This window comes from Cervus canadensis, chromosome 15, assembly GCF_019320065.1.
Source record: "Cervus canadensis isolate Bull #8, Minnesota chromosome 15, ASM1932006v1, whole genome shotgun sequence".
Lineage (NCBI taxonomy): Eukaryota > Metazoa > Chordata > Mammalia > Artiodactyla > Cervidae > Cervus > Cervus canadensis.
Window position 1 is genome coordinate 63,833,263 of NC_057400.1, and position 24,622 is coordinate 63,857,884.

Genomic DNA, 24,622 nt, shown 5'->3' on the forward strand with positions numbered 1-24,622 from the left:
ATCTCTTCATTCTTTCTGGAGTTACTTCTCCACTGATCTCCAGTAGCATATTGGGCACCTACCTACAAAATTCATGGGCTGACCTTCAAATTTGAATGACAGCCTTGCTAAATATTCTTAGTTGTAACTTTTCCGTTTATCACTTTGAAGTATTGTACCACTCTTCTGGAGTGCAAAATTTCTGCTGAAAAGTTAGCTCAGAGTCTTACGGATATGTAACTATTTGCTTTTCCCCTGCTGCTTTCAGGATTCCTTCTTTTCTTTAATTTTTGCCAGAAATTGGTGTGAACCTCTTTGGTTGATCTTGATTGGGATTCTTTGTGCTTCTTGGACATGGATGGCTGTTTTCTTTCCCACATTAGACAAGTTTTCATCTATTTTTTCTTCATCTAAGTCCTCAGCCACTTTCCTTCTCTCTTCTCCTCCTCCTGTGACCATTGTAATGCAAATTATGGCATGACTGATGTATAGAATTGTCTTAAACTCTCATTTTGTTTAACTCTTTTTTTCAGTTCAAGTTAGGTGATTCCAACTACTCTGTCTTACAATTAACTGATCCCTTCCTCTGTATCAGCTAATCTGTTGACTCCTTCTAGTGTTTTGTTTGTTTGTTTTTAGCTATTTTATTAGTTCCATTTGATTCCTCTCTGTTTTCTAACACTTGTTAAACTTCTCACTGGTTCATCCATCTTCTTCTGTGTTCCTTGAGCAGCTTATGCCCATAATCTTGAACTCTTTTATCAGGTAGATTGCTTGTCTCCCCTTATTTAGTTCTTTTCTGAAGTTTTGTTTATGTTTGGAACATGTTTCTCTCATTTTGCCTAATTCTTTTTATTTATTTCTATGTATTAGATACATTGGTTATATTTCCAAGTCCTGAAGATGTGTACTCATGTGGGTAATATCCTTTGAGGCACAGCGGTACACTCTCCTCTGGTCATGAGAACTATGTGCTCAAAAGGTGTCCCATATCAGATCTACATGGCCTGGCTGACTGCCAAGCTCTGCATCACATGATGGCTGCCATGCCCACTGGTGGACAGCACTGGGTCCTGGTGCAGCTGGTTGAAAGGCCCAAGGGTCCCATGCCTCAGCCAGCTGACTGGTAGACAATGCATGTCCTAGTAAGAGTGGCTGTGGGACCTCTGGTAAATGGAGCAGGTACCAGGCCCCTGTTGGGAGATGATGGGTCCCAATCAGGATGGTCGTATAGCCCAGATGGGTCCCAGGACTGTTGCCAGCTCCCTTGTTAGCAGGTCATCCCTCAGTGCTAACGACCTAAAAGGAGGACCCCAAAATGGTACTTAGCAGCATTGGTATCCTTGTAGTAAATCAGGCCTCCAAAAGTGGCTGCCACCATCATCCCCATCCCCAAAGGGAATGCCACTTGCCTCCTGTCTCTCCAAGAATCTCTCCAAGATGAACAAGCTGGTCTGATCCATGCTTCTTTCACCTTACTGCCTCTGCCCTGGGCCTCAAAACATATATTTGCATGTGCATTTCTAGAGCAAAGTCATTATTTCCTACCACCCTCTGCTAAATTTCAAAGCCAGATATTCTTGAAGTTTGTCTTTTTGGTGCAGGACCTCTCTGGCTGGGAAGCCTAATGTTGAGCTTGGACCTTTTTCTCCTTGGGAAGAACCTTTTCAGTTGTGATTATCCTGTTGTTTATGGGTCACTGACCCCAAGGTGAGGCTCTAGATTATATTACATGTCTTTGTCTCCTACCAGTCTCATTGTGGCTACTTCTTTCTGTCTTTAGTTATGGAAAGTCTTTTCTGCTAGTCTTCTTGTCATTCTCTTAGTTACCCTGAAAATAGTTTTAATTTTGGTATGTCCATGATCAAGGAAGGAAGCCTGGGGTCTCCCTTCTCTACCATCTTAGCCACATTGCCTAATTTTGCATTTTTTTTTTCTCTCAGTATTTCTTTTTGGATGGTTTCTTTTTCTGAATATATATTAATCTCTTCCCCTTGAGTGTGAACTCTACCATTAATGCACCAAATGCATTGCTTATCTCACACATTTAAAATTGATTTGGGCACTTTCTGTACTTTCTGTGTCTCTTGTTTATCTTATAAATATTTGGAATTCAGTTATTGTATGTTTTTAATTCAGGTGTAGTTAATTTATAATGATGTTCTAAGTGTACAGAAGTGATTCAGTTATACACACACACACACACACACACATATATATTCATGTGCATATATAAAGTCTTTTCCAAATTTTTTTCCACTATAGATAATAAGAAAATACTGAATATAGTTCCCTGTGCTATACAGTAGGTCCTTGTTTACCTATTTTATATATAGTAGTGTGTATATCTTAATATCAAACTCTTAATTTGTCTCTCTACCCATTGCCTGCTACCCTCTTTGGCAGTTTTCAAATTTTTTTTTTTTTTCCTGTGCCTGTGAGTCTATTTCTGCTTTGTAAATAAGATCATCTGTGTTATTTTTTAGATCTCACATATAACTGATGTATATTTGTCTCTGGCTTATTTCACTTGGTATGATAATCTCTAGGTCCATCCATGTTGCTGCAAGTGGCATTGTCATTCTTTTTATGACTGAGTAATATTCCATTGTATGTGTATACACACATATCGTGTCTTCTTTATCCATTCACCTGTCAGTGGACATTTACATTACTTCCTTGTCTTGGCTGTTGTAAATAGTGCTGCAGTGAATGTTGAAGTGAGTGTATCTTTGTGAGTGAATCTTTCTCTATATATGTTGAAGTGAGTGTATCTTTGTGAGTGTATCTTTCTCTATATATGTTGAAGTGAGTGTATCTTTGTGAGTGTATCTTTCTCTATATATATGCCCAAGAATAGGATTGCAGGATCATATGGTAACTCTATTTTCAGCTTATTTATTTTAATGTTATCTTTAAGTTTAACATCTGTATTATTTCTGAGTTATTTTTGATTGATTACTCTCTTTATGGGTCATATTTCTGTGCTACTTTATATGCTTGATATTCCTTGATTGGATGCCAAATATTATGAACTTTTTATTGTGTGTGCTGAGTGTTTTCATCTTTGTATAATACTCTTTAACTCTTTTTTCTTATATGTAGATAGGTTTATTTGGAAATGGTTTGATTTTTATAAGCCTTGCTTTTTAATATTTGTTAGATAAGAATAGAACCATATTGAACCTGGGGTGAGTTATTCATCACTGCAGAGGCAAGACCCATTTTAGTACTCTACTCAATGCCCTATGACTTAATGAATTTTTCTGGGTAGCCTCATGTGAATAAGCATCATAGATTAGTGTCAAGTATTCTTTTCTTGATTCCTTTGGGATGGGCCTGTCTTTGGTCTTGGGTAGTTTCTCACATAAAAGTCATAAGTACTAATCCATTCTCTTGCTGACTGCTCCTCTAGGAAATTCTCTGAAGATTACTGGGGCTCTTTCTCTGTGCAGCTGTCTCTTTTCTGGTATATCCAGTGTCAATATTAGTCCAGAGATATACAAAAAAAAGCCAGATTTCATGTATGATTTTCTGTTTATATGTGTTTGACCTGAGTGACTTTTGGTAAGGGAATTCTCCAACTGAAGATGATTTAGAAATTGCCTAAAATCACAGGAGAGCAATACATAGAGATGATGTCTGATCTGAAACTGGATACCCTGAAGGTTTGCAATGAGAACAACTGCATCTAAGGGTTAAATATATTCTTCCTGTTTGACAACATATGGAATTTTACCCATTACCACCCTCCCAAATTTATGTTCAGAATAACCTTACAAGTCACAGGACAGGAATGACTGCTCATTTCCAACATACTGTCACATATTAAATATTTATTTGTATCTTTAAACAGCAAGTTGATGTTAACCAATATACTTGTTTAATATTTTAGAAACAAGCTCTTCTAGAGAAAAAAATGGCTTATCATTTACAAAAAATGCAAGAAAGTGGCATTAAAAAAGAAGATATGAGGAAAAATACAAATGATTACGGAGAACAAGATGAACAACATTATGCATGTGAGAATATTAATATCTAATGTAGCTATGTAGAAAGTACTTGACTATATATTTATGTAAAAAATTATTTTGCAAAACAATTACTCATGCTTGCTATCTGCTTTGTACCAGGGCAGGATTCTAGGAATTTCCCTATCACAGTTCAAGTTGAAATGTAGACATATATACATACATATATATATATATATATGTATATATATAAATTAAAAAAAAACTAAAATAGCCTTATCAAGTGATTCAGCAGAGTCATCCCTAAACTGCAGTTCTAGCCAACTTCCTTATACTTAAAATATATTTTGTGCTTAGTTCAGATTAGTCGCTCAGCCATGTCAGTCGCTTTGCGACCCCATGGACTGCAGCACTCCAGGCTTCCCTGTCCATCACCAACTCCCAGAGCTTACTCAAACTCATGTCCATTGAGTCAGTGACGCCATTCAAACATCTCATTTTCTGTCATCCCCTTCTCCTCCCACCTTCAATCTTTACCAGGATCAGGGTCTTTTCCAAGGAGTCAGTTCTTTGCATCAGGTGGCCAAAGTATTGGAGTTTTCAGCTTCAGCATCCATCCTTCCAGTGAATATTCAGGACTGACTTCCTTTAGGATACACTGGTTGGATCTCCTTGCAGTCCAAGGGACTCTCACAAGTCTTCTCCAACACCACAGTTCAAAAGCATCAATTCTTCAGTGCTCAGCTTTCTTTATAGTCCAACTCTCACATCCATACATGACTACTGGAGAAACCATTGCTTTGACTAGATGGAACTTTGTTGACAAAGTAATGTCTTTACTTTTTAATATGCTGTCTAAGTTGATCATAGCTTTCCTTCCAAGGAGCAAGTGTCTTTTAACTTCGTGGCTGCAGCCACCATCTGCAGTGATTTTGGAGCCCCCCCAAAATAGTCTCTCATGTTTCCATTGTTTCCCCGTATTTGCCATGAAGTGATGCCATGATCTTAGTTTTCAGAATGTTGAGTTTTAAGCCAGCTTTTTCACTCTCCTCTTTCACTTTCATCAAGAGGCCCTTTAGTTTTTCTTCACTGTCTGCCATAAGGGTATTATCATCTGCATATCTGAGGTTATTGATATTCCTCCTGGCAATCTTGATTCTAGCCTGTGCTTTTCGCATGATGTATTCTGCATGTAAGTTAAATCAGCAGGGTGCCAATATGTAGCCTTGACGTACTCCTTACCAGATTTGCAACCAATCTTTTGTTCCATGTCCAGTTCTAACTGTTGCTTCTTGACAGGCATACAGATTTATTAGGAGGCAGGTCAGGTGTGTTATTTTCATTTCCTTAAGAATTTTCCACCATTTGTTGTGATCCACACAGTCAAAGACTTTGGCATAGTCAATAAAGCAGAAATAGACGTTTTTATGGAACTCCCTTGTTTTTCTGAGGATCCAATGGATGTAGGCATTTAGTCTCTGTTTCCTCTGCCTTTTCTAAATCCAACTTGAACATCTGGAAGTTCACAGTTCACGTATTGTTAAAGCCTGGCTTGGAGAATTTTGAACACTACTTTATTACCGTGTGAGATGAGTGCAATTATGCAGTAGTTTGAACATTCTTTGGCATTGCCTTTCTTTGGGATTGGAATGAAAACTGACCTTTTCCAGTCCTGTGGCCACTGCTCCGTTTTCCAAATTTGCTGACATATTGAGTCTGGCACTTTCACAGCATCATCTTTTAGGATTTTAAATAACTCAACTGGAATTCCGTCACCTCCACTAGTTTTGTTCATACTAATGTTTCCTAAGGCCCACTTGACTTCACATTTCAGGATGTCTGGCTCTAGGTGAGTGATCACACCATGATTATCTGGGTCATGAAGATCCTTTTTGTACAGTTCTTCTATGTATTGTTGCAACCTCTTCTTAATATCTTCTGCTTCTGTTATGTACATACCGTTTCTGTCCTTTATGGTGCACATCTTTGCATGAAATGTTCCCTTGGTATCTATAATTTTCTTATAGAGATTTCTAGTCTCTCCCATTTTATTGTTTTCCTCTATTTCTTTGCATTGATTGCTGAGGAAGGTTTTTTTTATTTCTCCTTGCTATTCTTTGAAACTCTGTATTCAAATGGGTATATCTTTCCCTTTCTCCTTTGCCTTTCACTTCTCTTTTTTTCTCACCTGTTTGTAAGGCCTCCTCAGACAACCATTTTCCCTTTTTGCATTTCTTTTTCTTTGGGATGGTCTTGATCACTGCATCCTGTACAATGTTGTGAACCTCCGTCCATAGTTCTTCAGGCACTCTGTCTATCAGATCTAATCCCTTGACTCTATTTGTCACTTCCACTGTATAATCATAAGGGATTTGATTTCAGTCATACCTGAATAGTCTGGTATTTTCCCCTACTGACTTCAATTTATGTCTGAATTAGGCAGTAGGGAGTTCATGATCTGAGCCAGCTCCTGGTCTTGTTTTTGCTGACTGTATAGAGCTTCTCCATCTTTGCCTGTAGAGAATATAATCAATGTGATGGGCCCTGCCTGTCAGAACAAGACCTAGTTTCCTCCTCAGTCAGTCTCTCCCATCAGGAAGCTTCCATAAGCCTTTTATCCATCAGAGGGCAGACAGAATGAAAACCACAATCACAGGAAACAAACCAAACTGATGAAATGGATCACAGCCTTGTCTGACTCAATGAACTTACGAGTATGCTGTGTAGGGCCACCTAGGACAGACGGGTCATGTTGGAGAGTTCTAGCAAAACGTGGTCCACTGGAGAAGGGAATGGTGAACAAGTTCAGTGGTCTTTCCTTGAGAATCCCATGAACTGTATGAAAAGGCAAAAAGATAGGACAGTAATGATGAACTCCCCAGGTTGGTCGGTGCCCAATATGCTACTGGAGATTGGTGAAGAAATAACTCCAGAAAAAATGAAGAGATGGAGCCAAAGCAAAACCAGCAACCACTTGTGGATGTGACTGGTGAAGGAAGTAAAGTCCAGTGCTGTAAAGAGCAATATTGCATAGGAACCTGTAATATTTTGTGCTACTGAAACTAAAAATTTGTAAATAATTGCTATTACCTACCAACATGATGTTCTACTATTTTGTCAGCCATAAAGAATAGATAGTACCAGGAAAAAAAAAAGATGAAGGAAAGGAGGAAGTAGAAAAAAAGAGGGAAGGGAAGAAAAAGGAAAAAAGGAAGAAACAAAGTTTAAAGGAAGGACTTCAGGTCATTACTTTGTTATGCCCAATATCTACCAGCTTCCTCTTATTTCCAACATTATAAGACTATAGTAGTATTTATTAAATTAATTATATTAAAATTTCTTGGCCAGAATAAAAATATGTAGGTTTATTTTTAATTATCTGTGAGTATATGTATCAGGGAAGAACATAGTAATCTTCCATGAGTTATCACAGCATCCCATCAATCCTGTCTCTGTCCCATCAATGCTGTTTCTTGGTGAGAGCCTCCCTTTGTCACTCCAGTAGATTATTAACTAGTCTCCATTGGGTCTTATTTTTACCTGCCTCAAATTCATTTTTTATGCTATTACATAATTATATGTAAAGGTCTACTCTGATAATTTCTTCTCTTGCCTGCCAAACTAGATTCCTATTAACTCTTAAATGAAGCTCAGACTTCTTAAGCAACCATTCATCACCATCGAGGGTCAAACTTAAACCTAACTTTACTTCACATTACCTCCTTGAAGAAGATGGATATGTTCTAGGGGTGATATGCACACAAACTGGAGCCAAACTGCTGAAGTTCAAGTCCTGCTTTATCATTTTCTAGCCTTGTAAATAGGTTATACAAATTATTTAACATCTTTGAATCAGTTTTATCATCTGAGAAGATCATACTTCTAAATCCCATAAAGAGCCCAAAAGTTCTAGCCCATAGCAAGCATTCAGTTAATTGTCTAATCAAATGAGACTACTGACCTTTCCCAAAACACAAGTTACCATTTATACTTTTGTGCTTCTCTTTATCCAAGTTTCTAGCCTGGAATGCCATGTTTACTGTTCATCTATTCAAATCCTACAGTTCTTTAAATATTCATCATAAATGACACAATAAAAAAATCTTTCTTGATGTCTGTAATTGGAAGATACCTCTCCTTTGAACTCTCTAATACTTTGTGTTGTTCTTAATCCATGTATTCCATATTTCCTACTATCTTAATTACCCATAATATTGTAACTCCCACCTTTGTGTTTCACAGAGTACTAAGTACTCTTTGTGTTTGTGTCTGTGTGTTTGTGAATGTGGTCAAGAAGACACTTGAAACAAATTGTTACCTCAAATCTCCTCTTTTGAGAAAGTGGTATATAAATTATTTTATCTAGGTGACAAATTGAGTTATACCTCTATAGTGATGTTGTCATCTTCCAAATAGCTTCCAGAGGGACAGAGAGAATAAGAGAGGAAAGGAATATTGGCTGAACCTGGTCTAGTTAGAGGAGAGATCACTCTCATATGTGACAATTTTACTGAAAAAACATTGAGCACACATGCTATGAAGTTCCTTTGTCCTCCTAATTTGTTAGAAGCAGGAATTATCATTTCCTTTTTTACAGAGAAGGAATATGTATGTGGTTACTTTTGCTAATTTGTGAGGCACATTCAAGAGTTGCAGTTGTCACTGTGGGCTAGTGGGTCTCCAGCCAGTAGCTCTATTGATATCCCATCTCTATAAAAAGGAAATAGTAAGTTACAGTTAATAACCCAGGTATAGCTTTTCTGTCAGAAGAAAATTCTGTCCCTTCAAGTATATCTTTTAACCTAAAGGGATAATATTTGAAGAGTAATACCATTTCACATTTCTTCTTGTTCTACAATACCTCCCCAAAATGCTGAATATAATTAGCATGTGGGCTCACTTCCTATTATGGTATGATAAGAGAGTGTATCTTGGGTAATTCTGTCATCACCATTATTAAAAATAAATGTTTTGTTGCATTTTAAAGCTTTTTCTCCAAAGAAGAAAAAGAAGAATAATGATGACATAAAGGTAGTTTATGCTGTTGCTGACCAGAAACCAAACAGAGGAGCATATGGTAATTTAATATTAAGAAATATTAAATAGTATTTTTAGGGAAGACTAAATTTGGATGGCTTTTTTTTTTTTTTTTTGGCTTAAATGCAGATAATTCCTCTATTCCTTTTTGTCAAATGACAGATTTAGGGTGATACTTACAAATAATGATACAACTCTATTGCTTCCAGAATTTTATCTCTAATTATTAATTTAGTATTCTGGCCTTATATCATCATTTTAGAAAAATTAAATGGTCTATTGCTGCTGAATGAACAGTATGTGAAACAAAAAATTGCAAGATAATTTTTATATTGCCCAAAATGATTTTTGGAAATTATGAAGTGAATCAGAAATTAAGTACATTAATTCAATCCACCATGAACTCCAATGAAACATCACTTTATTATTTACATCATTCTGTGTTACTTCATGTTGTCTGTTAGAGCTCATTGGATTAAACCAGGAACCCAAATAACAGCATAAATATCCTCCAAATAATACAGTATCAAAAGTATAAGACTATTTTAAATTGAGCAATATGAATTCTTCTCCCATATTAAATTTCCAAGGAAAAATTAAGTATAGAAATTAAATCCATTTTTATTTATCAGTTAAATTCTAAATAAAAAGTTTAAAATCTTTCTTACCCGAGGGTGTAATTTGAATACTCTCGTAAAGTCTCTAGGGTGAAACAGGATTGAGCTAAGGCTGTCTTCCAATCAGGACTACTGTAGTTTACTTAATTCAGCTCTAAACTTTGTGGGTCCCATTTTTAAAATCCAAAGTTGTTTTTTTTTTTTTTAATAAAACACCAAATAATTCCTTACAACATATACAGTTATAACAACACAAACCACATATCCACTAAATAGAGACAATAAAACTAAATTCTCAGTTTCTGAAACAGTTATCCTATGCAGAATGATTTTCTAAAATTGTAGTGTTGAATGCAGGTCAGACTCGTCTTAGAAAGAAAAGAAAGTTAGTCATTTAGTCATGTCCAACTCTCTGTGACCCCATGGACTGTAGCCCACCAGGCTCCTCTGTTCATGGAATTATCCAGGCAAGAGTACTGGAGTGGGTTGCCATTTACTTCTCATTGATGTCAAAATAGCTCAGTGATACTGGTCGAGAGAATGGTAAATGGAAAGTACTATTTTCAGCCTCACCAGGGTATTGGTCTATCTGTGACAGTTCTCCAGGTATCAAAACTATAAATTTAAGTATAACTGAAAGACAAAGATGAATTCTAAAACTGTATTAATGCTTTATCTGGGGGCGGCGGGGAGGTACTATTTCTACTTTCCACTCCTAGTGATTGGCATGTGAATCATTCTTTTTTATGAACTTTAGAAATGTACAGTAGTGATATCACAATTATATATTAAAAGTGTTCCTTTCTCTCATTCACCATAATCAAACCTCCTTACTTTGCCTCTCATCGTTGAATTGAATATGAATTCCATACGGTGTAATAGCCTTTCCACTATTATGGGCAGTTTTCTCAACATTTTGTAATTGGCAACAATCCAAGCAGAGTTCAGAGGTCAGAATTCTCTACAGTTCTTGCTTCTTGTCTCTGTATTTTTACATTCTTGAAAAAAGATCTGGAGGTAATTTATTTTGGTTTTAAAATTACTTTAAAGCAAAATGGAATGGTTTTATGTAATTGCATGAGTTTTAATACACATGAAATTGTGTGACTTCTATCACAATCATAACATTTCCAACATTCCAGAAATGTCCTTTGGCAGTCTTATATTCCTCCCTCCCACTGATAAGCCCAGACAACCACTGATATGTTGCCCATCACTACAATTCTTTTTCCTTTGGAAAATGTCTTATAAATGGACATTTTGATAATCATTCCTTTCACTCAACATAGTGCCTTTGAAATTCATTCAAATTATTTCATTTGTCAGCAGTTTACTTCTTTTTATTTCCATTGTGTGTATGCAATGGATTTATCTATGCATATATCAGTTGAAGAAAATTTGGTTGTTTCCAGATTTGGGTGATTATGAATAGAAAGATCAGAAGTATACATTAAGTATACATTAAACTTCTTGTGTGAACAAGGGATTATTATTGCGAATATTGAAGTTTATAAAGAATTGCCTATTTCACAGAGTAGCTATAACATTCTGTATCCCCCGTTAGTAATGAATGAGAGATCTATTTACTATGCATCCTTGCATCCATTGATATTATCAGTAATTTTTATTTTAGCTATTTAAGTAGATGTAATGATATATCATTGTGGCTTTCATTTGTATTTCTCTGATGTCTAATGATGAGGAGTATTTTCTCATATGCTTTTTGCCTTTTGTAAATCCTGCCTGGTGAAGTAGCTGTTGAAGCCTTTTCCTTATTTTTATTTGGACAGTTTTCTTACTATTGAATTTTTAAAGTTACTACTGTATTCTGAATATAAGTCTTTTTCAGGTATGTGATTTGAAAATATTTTAATCTGTGACTTGCCTTTCAATTTTCCATTTCTAATTATTCAGTATGTCTATCCTTTTGCCCATATTGCACTTTGATTATTGTAGCTTGTTATTGTCTTAAAATGAAGTAGTATAATTTCCAGCAAGTTTATTTTTCTTCCCAGTTTTGATGGACATTTTAATTCACTTGCCTGAGTATAACTTTTATACTCAGGTTTACATCAAAAAAATATGCCAGGATTTTTGAATGAAAGAGAAATAAATCTTTATAGGGTCTTCCAGTTCATAAACATGGTATTTCTTCCTATTTGATTAGGTTACCCTTGATTTCTTTCATAAGTGTTTTGTAGTTTTCAGCTTAGAAATCTTGTATATGTTCTGTTATATTTATGAATAAGTGCTTCATTTTTGGTACTATTATACATGGTATTTTAAAATTTTGATTCCCAGTTGTCTGTGGCTATTGTTTTTACTATATCTCTTTGTACAGATATTTTAGTGGTTGTTCAAGGTAATAGTATACTTACTTAGCTTATCACAATCAACTCTTAACTAGACATTCCACCTCTTTATGTAAAATGTAAAGTGTAAAATGTGGAAAACTTAGCACTACTTTCCTTATTCCTTATTCCTCTCCCCTTTGTTATTAGGTACTTTATATATTATGTCTACATACACCAAACACCCACTCACATAAAGTAATCATTATTTAAATAACTAAATAGAGGTAGACAATCTATTATGTTTAGTCAAATAATTTACATTTTGGTTGCCTTTTAACCCCTGATGTTTCTGTTTTTATGCTTTTTATCCTAACTATTTTTCTGTTGGAGTATAGTTGATTAACAATTTGTGTTAGTTTCAGGTGTACAGAAAAGTAACGTATACATGTGTCTATTCTTTTTCAAATATTTTTTCATGTGAAGAAATTCTCAATTCAGTACAATAAAATTTCATATATTTTCATTATAGTTTGTATATTTTGTTACTTTTTCAGGATCATTTGTATGAATTCTCTTTGATATTGAAAAATTATGAATCTTTTACCTTGTTTGTGGGAAATATTTTCATCATTTTGTTAATGGCATTTTTTAGCCTTTCTTATTAAACATTTCAAACATAAGCAAAAACCAACAGAATACTTATGTGCCTCTCTTTCAATTTCAACAATTCATGGACTATTTTGTTTTGTCTGTGCCCTCAACTTCTCCCTGGTGCCCTATTGTTTTAAAGCACCTCACACACATTATTTCATCCATCAATATATTACTATGTACCTAAATGATAAGGATTATTTTTAATGCATAACCACAATACCATGATTGCATTACACAAATGAGTAAGTCATTAATGTAAAGTGAAAGAAAGTGAAGCTGCTCAGGTGTTTTCAACTCTTTGTGACCCCATGGATTGTAGCCTACCAGGCTCCTCTGTCCATGGGATTTTCCAGGCAAGAGTACTGGAGTGGGTAGCCATTTCCTTCTCCAGGGGATATTCCCAACCCAGGGATCGAACCCAGGTCTCCCACATTGCAGGTAGACACTTTACCATCTGAGCCACCAGGGAAGCCCTTAAGGGAATTGCTTAATGTAATCAGACATTAAATCACTATTCAGCTTTCCAGTAATCTCATAAATATCACAAAAATATTTGGAAGTTACTTTGAATCTACATTGACAAATAATACAGTAGTTTGTATATCTTCTGAGTCTCTTTTAATCTATGAATTCTCCTTCCATATATCCCTCTTCTTCCCTCCTTCCCTTCCTCCTCTTTTCAAACTACAGTTTATTTGTTTCAGAAACTGAATTGTTTGCCTTGTTGAGCTCCTCAGTGACTGAACTTTTGCTGATTGCATGTCTATAGTGTATGTTATTTCTTCTGTATTTCTAGTAAAGTATTAATTTATTTACTTTCAGGTTCAGGTTCTTTAGCAAGGTTGATTCATAGATGGTCGTGTATCTTTCTATCAGGAAGCACCATAATATTGCATTGTTTTTCTCTTTGTGATATTAACAGCCATTTGTGCTCAAGGCCTGATCCATGGATTAATTATAGATTTCAAAATTGGGTTATTTTAATTCTATCATCTCTCTTTTATAAATCAGAATAGTCTAATAAAAAGAAATTTACTCTCAACTTCTGATTGGTTATATTGTGATACAGGTATTTAAGAAAAGCATACTGATGCTTAATATTTTAGCATCATTTATTAGTTTTCAAAATAATGAATTATTTCAGTAGCATCTTCCATACGTGTGTGCTATGTCACTTCAGTCATGTCCAACTCTTTGTAACGCTATGGACTGTAGCCCATCAGAATCCTCTGTCCATGGGATTGTCCAGGCAAGAATACTGGAGTGGGTTGCTATGCCCTCCTCCATGGTATCTTGCCCACCCAGAGATCAAACCTGACTGTCTTGCACCACTGGCAGTTTCTTGCATTACAGGTGGATTCTTTACCCACTGACCTACTAGGGAAACTTCCCATATTGCTATTACTGTGCTTGTTTATGCTGAAATTGTGACAGCTCTAGCAGGTAAGAGCCCCTTCAAGATAACTCTTAAATCCTTTTTGACACAACCCTATTGATTTTTGTTAGCTTTCTTGTTAACTCAGAAGCTTATCCTTTACACTGGTTTTCAACAAGTGAATTTCATTGGCATCGTTGAAAAGATGAAGTGATATATATAGTTGGACCTATTTCTGGACATGGTCTTTTGTTTCATTGGTCTGTTTGCCCTTATGTGAAAACAGTATCCTGTTAATTACTGTAGCCTTATAATGAGTCTTGAAATTTGGCAGTTTGAGTGTTCCAACATTTATTGTTTTTCTAGGTTAACTTGGTTGTTCTAGGGCCATTGCATTTCCATAGAAATTTTAATTTTTTAGTTGAAGTATAGTTTATTTACAATATTATGCTAGTTTTAGGTGTAAAAATGATTCACGGTTTTTGGCAAATTATATTCCTTTATAGGTTATTACAAGCTATTAAATATAATTCCTTGTGCTATACAGCAAATCCTTGTTGTTTTATCTATTTTATGAATATAGTTTGTATCCATTAATCCCATACTGATTTGTCTCTCCCTTACTCCGTCTCCCCTGTGGTAACCATGTTTGTTTTCTAAGTCTGTAAGTCTGATTCTGCTTTGTAGAGATTCACTTGTATTACCTTTTGGATTCCACATATAAGTGGTATCATAAAGTATTTTGTCTCTCTCTGTATGACTGACTTCACTAAGCATAATATTCTCTAGGTCCATCCATGTTACTGCAAGTGGCAATATTTCATTCTTTTTATGGCCACATAATATTAATATTCCATTTTGTGTGTTTGTGTGTGTATCTTAAGTCAGTCATTTGTTGATGGGAACTTGGATTATTGTATCTTGACTATTGTAAATAGCAGTGCTGTGAATATTGGCATGCATGTATCTTTTCAGCTCTCTAGTGTCTACAACAGTCATTTGGAATTTTTGTGGGTTCACCTTTCATTTCTTTTTCTTGCTGGCCAGGACTTCCAGAACAATGTCGAACAAAAAGGTGATTGTGTACATCCTGATCTTGTTCTAAAATTTAAGGCTAAGTGATCAATATAAACTAAATTATTAGCTCTAGAGATTTGAAGATAACTTCTATCAAAAGAAAGACATATCCTTTCATACTCCCATTCACTAAGAAGTTTTATCGTGAATGGGTGTTGAGTTTTCCCATGTTTTTCCTTGCATCTTGGAGGTAATCTAAATTTGCTCCTACTGTAGTAAGTTACTTTGACTTATTTTTGAATAATAAACCACCATATTTCTTGGGATAAGCATCACTATTCATTATGTATTATTTTTTAGTATATATTGTTAGATTCAGTTTATTTATAATTGTTACATCTTTTGGCATGGGAGGATATTAACTGAGTTTTTCTTGTAATGTCTTGTAATTTTTATATGATTTTTATATCTGAGTGATTCTGATCTCAAAGTATGAGTTAGGAGATGAGTTTACTCCTCTTCATTTTTCTGGATGAATTTGTGTAGAATTAGTGTAAATTCTTTCTTTGGTATGTTGTATAATTCTGAAGGAAAGTCATTTGAGCCTCGAGTTTTCTTTGTGGAAATGTTTTAAACTACACATTCCATTTATTAAATAGATATGATGTTCTTCATATTTTCTGTTTGTTCATGAATGAGATTTGGTCATTTTTTTTGCTTTTTATGGAAAATATATCTCATTTTATAACTTATTGCTATACCTTTTCATAATTTATTATTTTTAGTATTATCTATAGACTCTGTTATGCCATTATCCTTGTGTCTTCTCTTTTTTCTGATCAGTCTGACTTATCAGTTTTATTTAAACTGTTTATTTTCTCTTGTTTTTCTATTTCCTTTTCACTTGGATCTTATTTCTTTTCTTCTGCCTATTAAGTGTGACAAGGATGTGGAAGAATTAAAACTTTGATACACTGCTGAATAGTATGATATGGTACAACCACTTTGGAAAACAGTTTGACATTTCTTAAAAATTAGACATATACCTACCATATGACCTAGCCATTTACTACTATGTATTTACTCAATAAAAATGAGAACATATATTCACAAAAACTTGTGCAGGTAAATTCATAAATATTTGTAAGTTGCCAAAACTGTAAATCTCAAACAACAGGGGAGTAGATAAAAATAATTGTGACAAATCCATTGCAATGGAATAATTTTTAGAAATAAAAGGAATGAATTTTTAAAACATACAATATTATGTTAACAGAAAGAAAGCAGGCAAAAACAGAATGCATACTATATGATCCCATTCCTATAAAATTCTAGAAAATGCAAATAAATCTTGTTTTAGAAGTACAGAGCAGTGTTGTCAGAGATTGGGAAGAAAGAGATAGATGATTACAAAGGTGAATGAGAGAACTTTCAGGGGGTATTATAAATTTTATTTTGGTTGTAGTGATGGCTTCACAGTTATGAGCATATTTTTAAATTCAGGAAACCATGTAGTTAAAATAGCACAGTTTATGTTACTTCAATTATACTTCAGTGAGTTCTTTTTAAAAATATGCTGTTTCTCTTTCATTTCTTTCAGGACCCTCTGTAAACACTCTTCATAGATCTCTAAGTAGTTCAAAGAATGTTGCCAAAAAAACTGTACCTGCTGTTGTTTGTCAGCCAGACGCACAAGATGATGCTGAACAAAAGGTATAAAGTTATGTCTCAAACTTTTGTATGCTGATTATTAATTTATTTTGTTAACTGTTGCTTCTATGAACCATCTCCTTGTCTAGCATGTTAACTTATCTGTTAGGGATATTAGGGTCTATTCCTGAGAACTGATCCTTTTCCCTATATGGGTTGAATTACCTTTGTGCTAAACTCACTATGTAATTTAGCAGAAACTGATCCAAACAATCATTTAGCAACTGCAATGATAATAATATCTAACGTCTATTGTGCATTTGTTGGCCAAAACCCTATGGCTTTTTCCAGAAGGAAGGGAAAATGAATAAACCAGTCACACAGGATACAAAGGAGAATAATACATAATCTTTCCTCTTAAGGACTTATTGTTTAGGGAAGCAGACAAACACAAAAAAATGTTTTGCAGTAAATAAAGAATATGGAAAGATAAATTTTGATTCTAAGCAATGTGTTTTTAAAGCATTAATTGGATTAGAATAGTTTGAATTATATTTCCCTGAAACAAAGCAAATGACTAAAGTTTTTAGAATCAGCCATTAAATAGATTACCATGAATTTAAACAAAGTATGGAATACTGGAAGAGGAGCAGATTTATACATGGCTACATACTAAACTCAACTTTGAACTAGTGAAATACCTATAGAACTAGTACCTACCTGTAGAAGGTACTATAGGAGGCTGGTATTAAGTATTGCCCCTGAGATAGTTTTCATGAGAGAGAAGATTAAAGACAAGAAAATCTGTATTAATTTGGTTGATTGATGGAAGGCAAATCTCTTTAAGAAGTAAAGTTACTAATGAATGTTCTTATCTTTAATGTTGTGCCATTTAGAAAGATGGAGAGACAAGTAGAAAACCAAGTGTTTTTGATGATAGAGGTAAGAAAATAAAGAATATTTCATAATTGTTCTGTTATTTGTTAAGTTCCTAAATATGGTTTCACCATATAGTTTCTCAAGTTGTTTTACTTGATTATAAAACTCATGGTTATTTTGGAAAATAAAGCATGATATGAAACTATTTATGAATTTTGATTTTTAAATTAGCCTAAAAATTTGAATGATTTCTTGATGAGTATGGTTTTTGAAAATTGTGAGGTATATGCATGAGACAAGTGCTCGGGCCTGGTGCACTGGGAAGACCCAGAGGAATCGGGTGGAGAGGGAGGTGGGAGGGGGGATCCGGACGGGGAATACATGTAAATCAATGGCTGATTCATGTCAATGTATGGCAAAAACCACTACAATATTGTAAAGTAATTAGCCTCCAACTAATAAAAATAAATGGGGGGAAGAAAAAACTAAAAAAAAAAATTGTGAGGTGTGGACAAGTTAGCATACTTGCTGTAGCTGTTCCAGTGATCAGTAGAGTAAGGTACTGACATACTGTGGTTCAGTAGGTTACAATACAGAGCACTTCCCAGGAAGGCCCTCATATTCCACTGCCATATATTCCTTATAGGCAATATATCCTAACTTGTATCTCCTCATGAGTGGAATATACAAAAGCTAAGTTTTTCTGCATGTTGTTAGATTTCTGGAAGTCACTCAAAGTACTTCCATGCATATCCTACAGTATACACACATAGAACATGCTAGAACCCTCCACACCATAGCCAATGACCACCTCAGATTCAATACAGAAATCAAATTCTTCATCCTCTGTTTTTACCCAGGCACAAAACTTACTAATCTTTGACTTTTCCTCTTTCTTAAATTTTGTATCCCAGCATTAGCAGTCTCTGTCTAACCTACCTCCTTAATTCCTCTTCCCCTCTCCTCTTTTCTATTGCCAAAACAGCTGACTTTGTTTTGTCCATCTTTGAATATTTTAGTAATCTTTCCCCAACCTCTTCCTCCTCTTTTTAATTCACTATATGGTTTGGTATAAAACCAATTTTCCGAAAACACAGTTTTGGTTATTCACCTATTCAAGTTGTGAATGGTTTTCCATTGCAGGCTAAATGAAATGCAAATATCCAGTTACACCTGCCAGTGGTTTGTGATTATAGGAATTAAATTGGCATAGTAGTATATGAATTAGGATCAGAGGTTAAGGATCTCAGACTTGGTTTTGAGGGCAGTGGTGAGCCACTGGAAACTTGTAGGCACTGAACATCAAAAAAGCACATGTTATTCTTGGTGATACTTCCTTAACTCAGGTGAATCCCCGATTGATGTAACCCAGTGATTGTGCTCAGTCAGCAGGGAGAACACTGAATCAGTTCTTTTCATGAACATTCATCCTTAATCCAGCAATATTATCTTTTTGTATGTAATTGTTTCTCTTCTTTGTCCAGGGGAGCCATATGTCTCAATTCAAGATTCAATGATTTCACCTCAGAATTCAGCTACGAGAAATGTTCCCAGATCTTCACTGTCTTATTTGAATCGTTCAAAAGTTGAGGTAGATAATATTTTCTTTGCTCCAAATGCAAATAATAAATGAAGTACAGTTTTATGATCAACACTGGTTAAAAAAAATTCATTCATGAAGCTACTATATAGAACAGCTTTACTTGCTGAAATTAATCATATCCTAAAATTCCCCAAAATAGGCTGCAACATATAGTTCATGGTACATACCTGCAACCTTCAGAGAAAGTATCAAATTAGGCTTATTTGATTGGGCTTTGGGTAGTGCTGATGGAGTGTTCTGAGACAGACCATCTCTTCCCATTCCCTTTTTGACTAATGATCAGTTACTTGCTTTTGAAAAGTTACCAGCAGAAGTTCAGAGTGTGGCTTCTGGGTATTACATAAATGCATAGATACCTTTCTCTGTGGGTTGCCAACTTGCTATCACAGGAGTCAAAAACCACATCTTCCATTACATTAGCAGCACAGTATTAACTGGTTGAATTCTTAAAAACTTAACATGATTTAAAAGAGATTTCAGTATACTGGAAATTTATTAAATTTTTTCTAAATGAATTCTATTTGATTACAGTAGAAAGTAGCATCATTTTCCATGTCTTCTAATGCATAATTTTTGAGAGAGTCCATTATATACAATTCATAAATGTGTGTTTAATATAATATGCTTTTCTGTAGCATAGTTTTATTATGAACAAGCAGTTTATGTTTCAATATTCTGCTATTTTAATAACCACATTAAGCATGAAAAAGAAATTTTTTACTAACTCTCAACATCTGAAGTCCTCATATTGCCCAATAAATATTGAAGACTATGTCATTTACTAAAAACCAAAACAACAACAAAAAAATGGAAAACTTCTTAAACTTCTTTAAATACATTTTATTATTAACCTTTTTTGAGTAATGTGTATATTCTTAAATTTGCCATCCATATTTCTTGAAAATGAATATTAAATGTCCACAAATATCTAGTTTATTATGAGAAATACCATTAGAATTTTATCATGAAAAGTATTACATCCTGTTTCCAACATATTGTTCAAAGCTTACCACTGTCAGAAAATGTATGTCTGATGGTCTGTGTTCAACACTTTTATCTGGAAATTTAAAGTCTATTGTGAATTCACTGATTAGCTCTAGAAATCAACAAATTCAGCAACGTTGTGGGATACAAGGTCAACACACAGAAATCACTTGCACTCCTATATACTAGCAATGAAAAATCAGAAAGGAATTAAGGAATCAATACCATTCACCATTGCAACAGAAAGAATAAAATATCTAGGAATAAACCTACCTAAGGAGACAAAAGACCTGTATACAGAAAACTATGAAACACTGATGAAAGAAGTCAAAGATGACATAAAGAGATAGAGAGATATTCCATGTTTCTGGGTAGGATGAATCAATATTGTGAAAACGACTATATTACCAAATGTAATCTACAGATTCAGTGTGATCCCTATAAAATTACCAATGGCATTTTTCATAGAACTAGAACAAAAAAATTCATGATTCATATGGAATAGCCAAAGCAGTCTTGAGAAAGAAGGATGGAGCTGGAAGAATCAGCCTTCCTGACTTCAGACTATACTTAAGTGCTACAGTCACCAAGACAGTATGGTACTGACACAAAAACAGAAATGTTGACCATTGGAACAAGATAGAGAACCCAGAGATAAACCCACGTACCTACAGGTGCCTTATTTCTGACAAAGGAGGCAAGAATATACAATAGGGCAAAGACAGCCTTTTCAATAAGTGATGCTGGGAAAATTGGTCAGCTACATGCAAAAGAATGAAATTAGAACACTTCCTAATGCCATACACAAAGATATGGATTACTCAAAATGCATTCAAGACCTAAATGTAAGACCAGAAACTATTAAACTCTTACAGGCAGAATGCTCAATGACATAAATCAAAGTAAGATCTTCTGTGACCCACATCCTAAAGTAATGGAAATAAAAACAAAAATCAACAAGTGGGACCTAATAAAACTTAAAAAAAAAAACTTTAAAAAACTTAAAAAAATAAAACTTAAAAAAAAACTAAAAAAATTTAAAAAAAGTGTTTGCATAGCAAAGGAAACTACAAACAAGGTGAAAAGACAGCCCTTGGAATGGAAGAAAATGATAGCAAAGGGAACAATGATAAAGAATTAATTTCAAAATATACAAGCAGCTCATACAGCTCAATACCAGGAAAGCAAATAACCCAGTCAAAAAGTGGGAAAGGAACCTGAAGAGACATTTCTCCAAAGAGGATATACAGATGGCTAACAAGCACTTGAAAAGACGCTCAACATCACTCATTATTAGATAAATGCAAGTCAAAACTAAAGTGAGATACCACCTCACACCAGTCAGAATGGCCATCATTGAAAAGTCTACAAACAATAATTGCTGGAGAGGGTGTGGAGAAAAGGGCACCCTCTTGCATTGCTGCTGGGAATGTAAACTGATACAGCCACTATGGAAGACAATATGGAGACTCCTTAAAAAGCTAGGAATAAAACCACCATGTGACCCAGGATTCCCACTCCTAGACATATACCCTGAGGAAATCAAAATTGAAAAAGACACATGTACTCCAATGTTCATTGCTGCACTTTATACAATATCTAGAACTTGGAAGCAACCTAGATGTCCATTGACAGATAAATGGATAAAGAAGCTGTGGTACATATATACAATGGAATACTACTCGGCCATAAAAAGGAACACATCTGAATCTATTTAATGAGGTGGACAAAACTGGAACCTGTTATACAGAGTGAACTAAGTCAGAAAGAGAAATGTGAATATCATATACTGACACATATGTATGGAGTCTGAAGAGATGGCACTGATGAATTTCTTTTCAGAGCTGCAGTAGAGAAACAGACATAGAGAATAGACCTATGGACATGGTGGGATGAGAGGAGGGAGAAGGGGAGATGTATGAAGAGAGTAACATAGAAATTTATAATACCATATGTAAAAGAGATAACCAATGGGGATTTGCTATATGACTCAGGCAGTTCAAACAGGAGCTCTGCGACAGGCTGAAGTGTGGGCTGGGAGGGAGGCCCAGGAGGGAGGAGACACGGGTGTACCTATGGCTGGTTCTTGTTGATATATGACAGAAAACCACAAAATTCTGTAAAGCAATTATCCTTCAAGTTTTTAAAAAAATTATTTTTAAAGCCTATTGTGGAAATTCCCCGGCACTCCAGTAGTTAGGACTTGGCATTTTGCTGTTGGAGGTCTGGGTTCCATACCTGGTCTGGAACTTAAGATCCTGCAAGCTATACAGTGCAGCCCCCAAAAAGGAAGAAGTCTATTGCACCTGATTCACTGCTCTCAAACTCTCGTATATTCAGAGAATCTGCATTCTGCCTTCCAGCTCTACTTAAACATTTATTCTTTTAGTGTTGTTAAAAAAAAATGTACCTGTTCATCTATTCCATTGAGTTAGCTTCCTTACTAATCAGTGCACTCCAAAGATACTTAATTTAACAGTAAATGATATTGTGCAGAAAAGAACAAGCTTGAGACTGCTGACTTTGTAGTGGCTTGCTTGCAAGACTGGCCTATGGCTAGTATTTGGAAGCCTGGCTTTTCTAACATTCTCTAACTGATATGAAAATTCCCCAACTGAACAGTGCATACATGTACCTAGACTCTGCAGAAAATGTGATTTTTGTTGAACATCTGATTTCCTTTTGAGAGACTAGAATTTCAGATATGCATTAGGCAGAGGATGTCTTCATGATGAACCTTCAATAAAATCCTTAAGTGCTGAGTTTCTAATGGATTTCTGAGGCAAAACATTACACACATGTACTTTTATTGCTGGAGAAAAGAGCATGTTCAAATGTGTGCTTTCACAGGAGGGAGAAAGCAACTGTGCTTGTATTTTCCCAGACTCCTCCTGTCTTTCCCCCTTACTTATCCTATAGTGTATCCTTTTACTATTAATATAATAAATATTAGATGTGAGTACAACTATATTCTGAGTCCCATGCGTCTCAGCAAATTACCACATGTGCATAGTCTTGTGGCCCTCCTATAATATATATATAATATATAATATAATATAAATATATTTATATTATATATATAAATATAAATGTAAAGTTGTTTAATTCTGTAAATAATAGATGTAATATAACCATCAAAACACATGCATTTCTTTAAAAATTGCTTTAAAAAATTTAAGAGTTCTCAAAAATCATAAATCTTTGTGTTTTAAATATATAAATAACAGTTGATCAGATCCTGGAGAAACGTATTTGAAGAAATTTGTTTTGTTGTTTGTATTATGTAGAAGGAGATAAATGTTGACTGGAATGGAAGATCAAAGAGAACAAACCTGTTCTGCGAATCAGGTAAATATCAACAGCTGTTGAGTAAATCGTGGAGTCTGTTAATTCATTTTTTCAACTAACATTTATTGAGCTCCTGATTCATGCCAAGTGGCGCTAAAGACTGAAAAAAGAAAACACATAGTTCAGTTATAGTGTAGTAAGGAGATAGACATGCCAATAGCCACACCCAATAAGGTAAGTACAATAAAGAAAGTAGGTGTGCATACATAGCAGAGGAAATATAAAGAAGACAATGCCTAGATCTACCTAGGGTCCTCAGAGAAGCCTTTACAGAATAGGTCATAATTAAGACATGAAGGATGAGAAGCAATTTTCTATTTTAATTTTGAGAAAATTGATACTTTTTAATAATTGTTCTTTCTCTAAATATTGAGTACTTTTCTATCAAGAAGTTGCCTTGAATACTGTTTTATGATATACATAGATGACACATAAATATGTGAAACATGGGATAGATTGATTTGTGCATTAGTTTATTCCTAAGTAATTTTATCATTTTTATAAATATTTTCTACATTCATGTATAAATAGGTTCCTAATGCTAGAGAAACACAATAAAGTTTTTAATCTTTTATTGAATTATCTTATGAAAATCTCTTGTTAATTTTAATATTTTTGCTCATCTCTTTTTTCTTAATAAATAATTATGTGAAAAAATTCTTAATTCCCAAGTGTTTGTGCTCATTTTAATATCCTTTCTAAATATAATTACTGGAACTTCCAATATTAAGTGGCATGGTAGTTAACAATATGCCTATTAAATTTTGTGTTTTACCTGAAATAGTTTTGATGTTTCACCATTTAGGGTATTTGCCATTGGTTTTGGTAAACACACTTTTATTATCTTTAAATAGTGTTTTTCCTATCTTATTAGGAATATTATGGCTGATGATGAAATTATGAATTTATTTTATGAAATAAAGTCATTTGAAAAATCTTTTCTAGTACCTATTGATATAATCATGTGATATTTTCTCCTTTGATTTATAAGGATCATATTGACAGATTCTATCATATACTATTTTCCTAATCAGAAATAAATCGCACTCATATTTTACTTTTGTATATTCTTTAAATTGAAGTAAAACATAATCAGGAAAGACTACAAAACAATACAGCTTAATGAATTAACAAAGGAAAACACCCATGAAACCACAACATAGGAGAAATAGAACATTGCAAATCTAGCAGAAGGAAAGCCTAGTTATACTCAC

The 24,622-nt window shown here is 34.4% G+C and overlaps 1 protein-coding gene across 1 annotated transcript in view; it reads left to right on the forward strand.

The window, feature by feature from the left end:
* The window catches only part of FSIP2 (fibrous sheath interacting protein 2), a 110,546-nt gene that overhangs the window by 26,187 nt on the left and 59,737 nt on the right, over nt 1-24,622 (forward strand). Inside the window, exons 8-13 of the mRNA XM_043487764.1 lie at nt 3,875-4,001; nt 13,987-13,995; nt 16,545-16,657; nt 17,491-17,536; nt 18,958-19,064; nt 23,348-23,408. Of these exons, the coding sequence (XP_043343699.1) occupies nt 3,875-4,001; nt 13,987-13,995; nt 16,545-16,657; nt 17,491-17,536; nt 18,958-19,064; nt 23,348-23,408 (463 nt within the window). The remainder of the gene's footprint in view (nt 1-3,874; nt 4,002-13,986; nt 13,996-16,544; nt 16,658-17,490; nt 17,537-18,957; nt 19,065-23,347; nt 23,409-24,622) is intronic.